Genomic DNA, 11,503 nt, shown 5'->3' with positions numbered 1-11,503 from the left:
TAAAATGCATCCCTTCCAACCCCTCAAGTGTTATGGGCTGTGGTGTTATGGGATATGGCTGTGCAGGGATCGGCCTGCCCCGAGCACCCCGAACTCCCCGAATTTCACTTTCCCAGTTATCCATGGACAAGACCAAACTCAGATGCCACAAACGAGAGTCACTGATTAGAAGCGCATCCCAACCATGGGTTGTGCCGATCCTAAGGCACCGCACCTGAGGAGAGCACAGCACCGGGCGCGCCCACAGCTGGAGCTCCTCAGGCTCCACAAATCAGGCTGATCCTCCCACACAGTGGGTGTGTTTATATTGTTTTTATCACCCCCACACACCCTCTTTGGGCTGAAGGGGGATCCACGGCCCCGCTGTTTTCCCGGGGCCGGGCGGCTCTCGCTGAGGGCTCCCCGTGAGGGCGCTGATGGCGGCACGAACCCTCCCCCGCCGGCCCCGCCGTGACTCGCTTCCTCCAGCGGACGGGAACTGGGCGGAGAGAGCGGCCCCGGCCCCGCCAGCCGAGCCGTGCCCGGTGCCTGAAGAGCACGGAGGAAGGACGGAAGGGAGGGAAGGAAGGAGGGAGGGAGGGACCCTGCCGAGCCCCGCCGCCGGGGCGTGCCAGCGCCGCGCACCCCGCTCCTGCCAGGGCTCCGCCGCCTCGCAGCGCCAACATGCCCGCCGTGGACAAGCTCCTCCTGGAAGAGGCTCTGCAGGACAGCCCGCAGGTAGCGCCGCTGCCGGGGACAGCCCGCCCGGGCCGTGTGGGCTGACAGGCGGCGGGGACAGGGGGCCGGGGCGGTGCGGGGACAGGGAAGTGGGTCAGGGTGAGCTCGGCTGTCCGGCGGGGAGCGGCGATGCGCTGAGGCGGGGCAGGGCTGGGGTCCGGCGGGGCGAAAAGCAGGCACAGTCTGCTCCTGGGGGATTCCAGGGAGGAGGGCTGGCCCCCGGTGCGGGGGCACTGCGCCCTTTCCCCTCACCGCCCTCAGTGACTTTTTCCTCGCACCGTCCCGTCCGGGTGTGCGCTCGGTGGCTGCSAGGGTTGCCCTGAACAACTGAGGTGTGCCAGGAAGGACAGCTGGGCAGGGCTCGGTGCGCTGSTTTGCCCCGAAGGGAGAGGGACACCTGTGCTTCGAGAGTCACCTGGCCCCGGTGACAASAGCGGGCAGGAGCGCTGTCACCGCCTGCTCCTCCCAAAGGGCCGCAGTTCAGCACAGGAGGGAGGGATCCCACCCAAAATGAGCCCCTTCTGAAGGTAAACGAGGAGAGGCAATCGCCGCCTTTTCTCTCCTCGTTCTGTGCCCCTTGCCGGGATCCGCAGCTGCTCAGGGCACCCTTGGTGACCGGGCGAGCCCCATGCCATATCCTGATGTTCAGGGGGTGTTTAGATGGAAGAGAGAAGCGAAGGGAAAGCGAAAGAGTGGAAATTTCACTGAGGGGTGGGGAAGGTGCTCTTGAGGACGTGGTGCACACAGATACTGAAGTAATTAGTGAAGTAGGGAAAGAAGTGAGGGCAGGGCGGATCAGCATGGATCCGGCTCACAGGTAGCSCTGTGTTGTAATCCTGACTCGTGTGCTGATGGATCAGGAGGAGGGATGAATAGGTAAGGTGTGAGCCAGATTGCTGCAAGGTGTTAAGAGTCTGCCATGAGACATTTTGAAGGAAAGATTGGAAGTGCATCTGTCAGGACTTAATGAGTCTTGAGTCTTACCGTAATAGCCTCATCTGATCCTGGATTTTTGTAATTTCACAAAATCCCATCCAAGTAAGAAATCTTTCCATCATCTGTTTKATGCTGTATATATGTAATCATCCTTGAGAATTTTTTTTAAAAATTGACTGGAAAACGTGTTAAGTAACCTGATGTTGCATCAAAGTCAGCCCTGCTTTGCACAGAGGTTTGGACAAGGTGACCTGCAGAGTTCCTTACCAGCCTGAGCTTTCCTGTGTTCCACARTTTACTGAATTGTGCTAGATTTATTATGGGTAGTTAGTAACATTTTTAGTTTTAACCTCCCCACTGCASCCTGAAGCTGAAGAACTTGACACGCAGGATAAGTAATTTACCCCTTCAGTCAACACTTCCTTCAATGATTAAAAATGTAGCACTGTCTGAAAGCAGCTGAGCAATGCACTTAGTTGAATTTGGAGGTCGTCATCTTTCTTGTGTCCTGAAATGAAGGCTGTAGACATCTCCCGTGCAATTCCTGGAATACCAGTGCATCAACCTGAGTATTTGCAGGATGCATTGCCTTGATTTGGTCATTGCTTTTTCTTCAAGCTCTACAACTTCGGGAGGGAGTGACATTGTTTAATTTTTATGATGGTACAGTGTTGCTGAAATANTTGCTGAAATATTTTTTGATGCAAGGAAACAGGAGTTGGTTTGGTTTTTGGTTTTTTTTGTTTGTTTTGTTTTTTGTTTTTTTTTTTTTTTTTGGTTGGTTGGTTTTTTCCCCTGGAAAGAGCTTTAGATTCAAGGCCAAAAGTCAGTCTCTGTTCCACAGAATATGCAGCAGATCATCTTATAGATCCTTTACTTCTGTGTGAAGAGACCTGATTGTCTTCTATAATGTGCAGTTACTTACAGTCATGCAAAGGGGTGGTGAAATGAGGATATAACCTCACTTTGTATAAACTGTGTGAAGTATGTGACTTAAATTTCAGCCTAATTCTCCAGTCTTTCATGTTTTCTTCATCAGGTTTCTGAAATTTGATTTATCTCTAACCATCAATACAGTACATTTGTCTTGATTTGTCTCCAGACACTGGCTGAAAGAGGCCATAAGAAGTGTTGTAATTTTAAAGTGTTTGGCCACAAAATAGAGAAAAAATCATGYCAGCAGTCATGGTAAAATCAAGGGAAAAACTTACGTGAAACTAGAAAATTTGCTCCTTTCTTTCCAGAAGCCGAGATAATGTTGTCAATAATAGGGCCTCCTAAATGTTAGCTTAATATTTGGATTACTGGTTTATTTAAGCAGCATTAGCTGCTATTCCAGAATTTGTCAAAACAGCAACAAAGAAAATGCACACACGCTGGTATTTTGTTGCAGTGATTTTAAATGGTATTCCTAAATGTWAAGGTTTCCAAGAATAATTTCCAAACTGTCTGAATCATTTACTGTTTTTATTATTTTTGAACAATGTGCTAATAACAGAGGCCAAGACTTTCAGAAATTGGTTCCCGGAGCAGTTCTATCTCAGGCCATATTTAGACAAATGAAAAATCTGAACCTGCAAAAATTTAGTAAGATTTACGAATGTAGCTGACATTCCTCTGCTTGGAAAGCATGCAGAACTCTGATTTGTAGCCTGCTYCAGGCAATTCTTTTATAACCTTTTAGTTTTGGCTTGAGATTTGTCTTGATAAACATTGTGTCAAGTTTTATAATTTTTGCTTTCCCCAGATTTATTTTGTAAGCATCCTCGTACCCTGTACTTTTCACGTGCTATTGTAACRCAAAATAAGGCAGTTGAGCACTGTGGAGGTTTGTTGACATTATTTTGCTTGTTTTAATACATCACTGAAGATAAAACATTTGAAACCAGATATTTTTGAAAATCAGTATTTTTTTCAGTTACTGAAACAATATCTTAGTGTGGAAAACTCTTAGAATCATGCCCCTGTCCTTAGAGGGAAGTTCTGTACAAATGTCCCTTATACATTTGAGTTCTCAGTATCCATTTCATTGACTTCTCTCCGTTCTCTGGTTTTCTTGTTCTCTTTATTTGAAAACAATACCTTGTAATGCGTATTCCCTTACATGCTGAGATCTCAAACTAGTTTCCCAAAGCTGCCAGCATCTCTCAGATAGGAAGTACTGAAGCACTTTAGCACACTTGAAGAGGGAACTTTTGAGAGCTTTCAAAGTTACTCACAGCAAGAAGGTACTGCAGAGAACCCCAAGACTGAGTTTTTCAGGACAAGAAAATTCTGGGCTGAGAGTTTTCCAGARAAGAATAGATGCCTTGGAAAAATGCATGATGAAATAGTGGAATATCTTAAAACTTTGAAGATAAATTTCCCCAATTCAAACCTGGATACCTCAGGTACCTTAGAGATTCCTGTAATGGGGTTAAATAAAGCACTTGCTTTTTTACAGGAGTGATGTGATTATGAAAGTACTGGAGTTTTTGTATGCCCCTCCTGTAAGCAGATGAGGCTAATTAATGTCGTGTAAGTTAGCTGTACAGATGGAGAGACATTTCCAGTTAGCATCAAGTGGATTGGATTTATCAAAGTAAAGACTAAGTGTGGATCATGACTTCATTAAAGGGACAATCTTTCCTCTTTAATTATTGTGAGGGTCTAGCAAATTCTGGAGTTCAGCATTATTCTGAATTATCTTTATCTTTCCCATCTCGCCAGCTGTGTCAGCAACATAATACTTCATTCCTGGTGATTCCACCCRAACAAACCAAGGGAATTCAGGACTTTATGATGACACAAGTTCTTGCCTCCCCTTCCTKTTTGCTRACAAGGATGAGTTAGCARAATGGAGAAAGTGCAGGGTATCTCCAAGTGGGTGTATCCTCCTGTGCCTGCTGGAGATGAACGCTCTCAGTTGTTTGGTCCRATGACATCAGCTCGCCTTGGCCGTGGCCCCTTAAAGAGTTGCTCAAGAGAGTGGAGAGTGAATAATAGAGTGTAAATTATCTCACTGCAAAGGGGTGCTCTCAGTGCTGCCTGACGTTACAGGAGTAAAGAGAACGAGCAGTGGTGTTTGACCCCAAGTCCTTAGCATGGTTTGAATTACTGKTGTCAGCAGGAAGATATTCAGGATTTTCTGCATTCCCAATTATGTTGGAAGGACAGTCTCTTAGTAGGAATAAGAGACTGGGAGTCAGGATTTGGCCATAGCATTTACCTATCCATAAGAAAGTAACTTAATTTCTATGTGTTTGGAGATTCTGAATAAACAGAATGAAACCGAGCCAAGGGTCTATTATTTTTGATTATTTTTACGTTTTACAATCATCTCTTAATAGTTGTTAGTGATTTTTTTTTTTTTGATATTTCCACTCTGGACTAAAACCGTTTGCTTTTTTTTCTTTCATTGAAGACTCGTTCTTTGCTCAGTGTCTTTGAAGAAGATGCAGGAACCCTTACAGAATACACAAACCAGTTGCTTCAGGCAATGCAACGAGTCTATGGTGCTCAGGTAATTTTTCATTTGTGTTTCTTTTGTTCAATGTGGAATAGAAGATGAGAAATTGCTATTATGATGCTGTTATTTACATGAAAGTTGCTRAGTGCCTTTTGTGGTTTAAGAGGAGTTGTGGGTGTTTTTAATCTGATAGCTCCACCTCCTCCTGCCTTGATGCTCAGAAAAGTCGTATTCATGAAAAAAAAAGAGTTATTTACTTTGTCTCCAAACAATAAATCACAGCAAACTGTGGTGTGTCCTTATCTTATGATATATTGGGAAGCCAGCCTTGACAAAATGTCATGCCTGAATATAGACACAGTYCCCAGGTCTGCACACTGACTTTAGGCACTTTAGGTGCTGTAACWTTCCTCTTGGAATGAACTGCCCATGTCCATTGGTTACAGAGCAAATGAGAACTTTGGGTGTTACTAAAATGCTGCAATAGTTGGTGTGAAAAATACATGAGCRGGAGTAGAAAAAATAACATTTGCTGGAGTGCTTGCATGACCTAGATGACTAAATCCCTTTGAAAGTAAAACCTGCAAGATAAATTATCTCCAGTGCTTTGGAAAATGTTACTGTAAATCTGAATGATTTTCAAGGGTGCTGATTCCCATGTGCATAAAATTAGGTGTTTCAAAATACYGTATCTGGGTCTTTACAGACATACACAGTGTCTCATGGAAGTTTTTCAAGTATTTATGTAGGTTAGATTCCTGAGTTCACTAGAAACAACAACTTTTCTATTCTTRAAACAGTGAATTGGAGTACACAGAGAGATGAGGAGAGGAGGGGTATTTTGAATTTCCCTGAAGGGTGCCTGATCCTTACATTGTTAGAAATCAGCTCAGCTGTAAGTCTACTACATGTCCATTGATGGGATTGCTCTTTGGGGGACTGATAGTTTGGCATGGAAGAACYATTTGCCCAGCTTTTGGCTACTTACACCAGGAAACTTTGGAGAGATTCAAGGTCTTCATGTCCTGGATGTTGTGCAAATGCAGAGCAACCAGAGGGTTGCAGCACAGCCTAGGTACTTTGGAAAYGATGCAGGGCATGGCTGGGGGCTCGAGAGATAACATGAAATCAGCACTGAAAGTCAGGGATGGGTGTTTTGGTAGAGTCACTGTGCTTTGGGAGTGACAAAGAGTGTGGGCATGTTGAGTGGTAGGGATCTGACACCAGAGAAAGCTAGAGTTGAAATGGATGAAAGAAGGAAATCAGGAGACAGATCTGATTTTCAGCTGTGCAGTTTGTGAGCTGCATGTCCCTTTTCCCTGCTGATGACTTTTTAGGGTTTTATTTTAGGAAGTGGTTGCTCTGGTCTGTGATTCGGAAAAAAAAAACCAAAACATTATCTGTTTTCATTTGCTTCTTCATCTTGGTTTTTAGCCTTCTCCTTTTCTGTTTCCCCACAATTACGACATTTCCTTTTTCTTCTCATTGCCTCAGTACATTTACCCATCAGTATTTTGCAGTACTACTGAGTCCACTTCAGCATTTTTGGCCACTTCTTTCCCACGTCTTTAGTTTGATACAAATATTCAGTCACTTGTGAGTATTTGATATAATCTTTGAAATAGGTCTTTGGAGTCTGATGAAATTTTGAGATGGAGAAATAAAGGGTAATGCTGAGTGGCCAACTAAACATAAATGGGCAGTTAATAAAAATCTCTGTAGTATTTCTTGGCTGCCTAATAACAACTTGAGAAAAAAAGTGCTTTTGTTGATGTTTATCTGGGCCTCAATAGCAGCATACTAAGAGGTGTTACCAACCCTGTAAAAGCTGAGAGTGTTGAGAAGCCATTTTCTGAATTTGCMTTTTTATTTTCCTGACTTCAATTTTGTCTCTGCAAAGTCAGATTTTCTCTTTGCAAAGTCATTGTCATCCCCTGCTCTGATTTCCATATCTGTAAAATGGGAATTACAGTTCATGACCTACTTAGAGGCAGTGTCCATAAAATCACTGGGATCACAGTCATGGCAGCCAGACAAAGAAGCAGTGGGTTGTGTGATTCTCCAGTATTGAAAATTCAGTGTTTATRCCCCCTCAAAACACTAATGACAGTWAAAAAATAATTAATTTTGTTTTCTTCCATAGTTTGTTCTGAACGTTAACATTTCCCTGATGCCTTAACCATGTTTTCAAGACATTTTTTTTTTTACTAGTTTACTACAAGTTTGGTATTTCTTGTGATAGAAACTGAAATTTTTATGTAATTCAATCCACTGTAGCTTGTGACAAAATAACAGTAGTTGATGGTTCTGARTGGATTCAGTGCAAAATCTCAGGGGAATAGCAATTAGTACCAACTGCATGCTATTAATTAACCATGTTGGATATATGCATATAGTTGTCTCAAAACACTGTTCTATATGCAGAGCCATAGTAAATTTGTAAAGTGACAGCTCAAGCTGCTTTGAACACATGGATCAGCACATTTTAAAGGAATATGAGAAATAAATACTTGCACAGATTTTTTTTTTAAAAACATTTAGGAAAATAGGAATCTTTTGAAATATCTTTTCACACTTAGATGTATTCAAGCAGGACTCTCCTGCACGTGGAGCTCTTCAGTGAAAGAGGCTGTGATGCTACRAGGCAGGTGCAGTGTGTGATGCCCTGACTAAGAAATCACAGGACCCAAAAGCAGCACTTGAGGAGTGAGGTTTGATTGATCTGGCAAACCCATGTGATTAAATACAGTAAAGGACTGGTAGAAGATTTAATTTGTTTCAGTTACAATGCTGAGGCTCTTTCAATGGTGTAAAGTGTGCCCATTTTACCTTCCTGACCACTGTCATAGTAAATTGTTTTAATTTCCAGTTGTCCATCATGCTCTAGAAATGGCTAGAGCATGCCCAGTTTCAAGCTTGGARTCTTTGCTTGAAACAAAATGCCTTCAGGTAACTCAGGACACTGTTGTGTCTCTACTGACTRTTAGAAGGGATAAACAGTTAAACAGGTGAGAGGAAAGTAAGATGCAGTGTTTTGTCATTGTAAAGAGATTTCATCTCATAAGTCCTGAAAAACCTGTCTGGATACAGGGGCAGTGATGGCAGATAGAGGAGTAAAAAGAAACACATTGTCTTTATCAATATATCTGGAGAGGGAACAGCATGGGAATTGTGAAGCGTAATTCTAAGCAGCATCTGTGTCTCTGTGAGCTGTTGTGATTGCAGAGTAACACAGGCAAAACWGCAACAAGATCTGTGGCTCTGCTTTTTTATGTCCAGACTCTTAGTGAAACTTTTTTGACAGTTATGGGATACTCTTGGTYTATAGGTACCACATTATATGGGTGTCAGGACAGCTTGAATCTGTCAAKCTATTTTAGGCAGTGCTTCATAACAGTGTTCCTTCTCCCTGCAAATTCATGATGCCTCATGTCTGCAGTTTKCAACAGTGCTGCTTGATTTTCCTGTGTTTTGCCTTCAGTAGGCTATAACAGTAGTTGGGTGTCAGGTTTTCTAGGGTGTGCATGGATTTTCATATTATGTTGCATAGGTAACCCCAAGTGTTGAGAATTCTTATTAGCAAGTAAGCACTGATAGAGTTTTCTGTTAACTGTTTTCATATCCAAGGAAACTATTGTGTCACCTTTTCAAATTTTAAGACTCTTTTTTCCTCCTAAAACGTTTTGAAGGAATAAAAGTTAAGTTAGCATTTTGTAAACTTTTAGTTCTACAYAGAGAATCTTCAACAGAATGTTAGAATAGGACAAACATTTGCAGTAAATTGCAGCTGTCAGCATGGACTTCTGTGAAATATTATTGTTCCATACTCCATGTAAGTTTGGATCATCACCTTCCTGAGGCTTATTCACCATATGTTGCTGACAGAGATAAGCAGAACATTATCACAAGAGAATTAATGTATTTACAAAGGCATGGCAGTTGGGTTTAGTGCTGCCTGTAAAGTCAGAATTGTCRCCATGCCTGGAAGCAAGTTAACAATTACTATCAGCAGGGTATCCATACATTTATGGTCCCACCAGACCCTGCTTAGCAAAATGTTTTCACAGAAGAGATTCTTTCTATACTGAGCTAGCCATCCTGCTGTAGGTGCTTTTGGTGTTTTGCAGCAGAGCTTTGGTGTCTTCTGTTCCTTGAAGCAGTTTGAGGTTTCTTTGCTGAGCTGCTCCCATTTGTGAGGATGGAATGCCACTGTGAATCAGCACCAGGGCAAGCCATATGTTAGCCTGATCTTGTAAAGTGCATCCTGAGCACCCTGGCAAGGCTTAGCTTCCTGCAACCCTGGATTCATGTTTCCAGGCCATTTAATATGCAAACCTAAGCCAGTAGGCCCATGCCATTTACTAGATTGCTGGATATTTCTGTTTTGTAGGAAGATAAGCGTATGTACATGGAGCTGTTAAAACTGTTGTATCAAGACCTAGTTCTTTCTGTGCTGTGCCTGATTTGGAAAGTAAATGTGCTGGCTAGTTTKGAAAGGGTGGAAAGGCTGCATCTATCTCCTGGCTTTTCCACTTCAACCACCTACCTGGCTCTWTTTCCTCTTTTATGAGGCATTAAGTTTTCCCAGATATAAGCCAAAATTTATTACGTGTGCATGAATAAATACCTTTACCAGTGTCTTGCTTTTTTATATGAAGCAACCTTGTGTGCCAGTTACTTGTAGTTTTAAAAATGCCACCTGTAGCTGGTGAAGGAAAGTTGCTTTGCAGAAATCTTCATTATATTGGTATTGGAATTGGACATGCTGGAACAGTTCTGTGTCTGTAGAAGTTAATTTATAGCTTGACTTAATCCTTTACRTGCCCTCAAATCTGTAGTCTGTTAGACAACTGTCTACAGAAATATCTTTGGATTTCAGCAGATTAGTCTTCAGAGTTTATTTTGGAAAAATACAGAGGCCTTAAAAACAGATGGRCTGCCTCACTGAGAAATTGTTCAGGGCATGGATATTAGAAGGAGGTTATAGAAAAAGCAGTCTCGTCTGATAATATGAACAGCTTAGTGAATAAATGTAATTGTGAAGAAGGGGGAATCAACCACATGCCTTTGCTCTGGGCACTAGTTCAGAAAATAAGTTGGACTTTYGTTTTTTCCGCTGACTTATTTGAAGGCGGGGTGTGATATTGAAATAACTTGAGAATTGAACAATATTTTTTAAACTAGTTGTTTTTAATTTCTGGTAGATTAATGCTRGATTCAAGACACTTTTTTCATGATCTTATCCATTTGAACTGAATTTACAGAAGTCTCTTCCTAGGGCTATCATGTCAGCCAAGGTTAAAGAAAAGGGAAAAAAGTCAGCACATTTGTAATCACTACTGATTTCATTATATTTGTTTACATATGTTTTTTCCTTCATTCTGGTACACTATTTTTAAAATTAATGCTGCAGAGATGTTGTCCCTGTTAAATAAAACCATTTAGTGCAAATGAATGTTTTTGCCAGGCCCACTACTGGTTAAGTTTGCCTTCATTTAGAAGACTTCAATTTCTGTTCAGGATTTTACTGAGTTTTTGCTTGATATATCATCTCCTTGATAGCTCTCCCACTCCATAAATGCATGATGGATTTTGAAATGTCAAGGTAATGTGGAAGAGATGTGGAGTCAGGATCATATTGTAGTTTTTCTTTTGCTGTGGTGTATTGAATTGCAGTCACTTCAGGACAAAGGAGATCAATGTTGCTGTATTCCATGGGAAAATGCYTTGGAAATAGATTAAAACCTGTTAAAATAATTTGCCTGGATTTAGTGGATCTGTCAACTGAAGCAATGCAAATAACTTCTAAGTCTTGGAACTGAATGGCAGCAGGGCAGGGGGAGGGGAAAAGGCTGATTAAGAAGAAATGGGAGGAGGATTAAACCAAACTTTCCCAGATTAGTGTGCTTAGCAATGCAGTATTACCACTAGGTCAGCAGAGCACTTTGCCTGCTTCCTGTCCCTTATGCAATAGACTGTGTTTCARCTTGCTAGCTTAATTTGATGTTTACAGCTTTTGGGTGTGTGTCTGTTTTGTTTTGATTTTTTTTGTTTGGTTTTTTTTCCCCCAAAATGATACAATGAATGATTTTGTACTTCTAATGGGAACTAAGTCTGGCAGGTGTTGGGAGGGAGGATGAAGGACCCRGGGTTAACTCTTCCACATGGATAGAGATTGAGTAACAAGTTTGTTTGTGGCATTCTGACACAAAGAACTGAGCCAATAAATGAGAAATGTAACCAGCTGGCAGCAGTGGGTTGTGAGTAATGCATGGAACTGTTGTCCCCCAATCAGCCTAAAATCCCAAAGTAAGTTTTGTGTCRGGTTCATCTGTCAGTTTGTTGTGCATCTGGAGTAGCATGCTATGAATGTCTGCTTGGGGTCTATAGTGAAATATTGCC

General features: G+C 42.1%; 1 protein-coding gene across 1 annotated transcript in view; it reads left to right on the top strand.

Annotated features, from left to right (window-relative positions):
* The first annotated feature begins 555 nt into the window (after positions 1 to 555).
* APPL2 (adaptor protein, phosphotyrosine interacting with PH domain and leucine zipper 2) overlaps positions 556 to 11,503 on the top strand; it is a 31,504-nt gene continuing 20,556 nt past the window's right edge. Inside the window, exons 1-2 of the mRNA XM_057382206.1 lie at positions 556 to 717; positions 5,057 to 5,155. Coding sequence (XP_057238189.1) covers positions 664 to 717; positions 5,057 to 5,155 — 153 coding nt within the window. The 5' untranslated portion in view covers positions 556 to 663. The remainder of the gene's footprint in view (positions 718 to 5,056; positions 5,156 to 11,503) is intronic.

The sequence above is a fragment of the Malurus melanocephalus genome, unplaced genomic scaffold (genome assembly GCF_030028575.1).
Source record: "Malurus melanocephalus ecotype Western Australia unplaced genomic scaffold, MMel_1.1 scaffold_554, whole genome shotgun sequence".
In the NCBI taxonomy this organism is placed as follows: domain Eukaryota; kingdom Metazoa; phylum Chordata; class Aves; order Passeriformes; family Maluridae; genus Malurus; species Malurus melanocephalus.
Note: the sequence above shows the minus strand (reverse complement) of the source record. Positions and strands in the feature narration are given on the sequence as shown.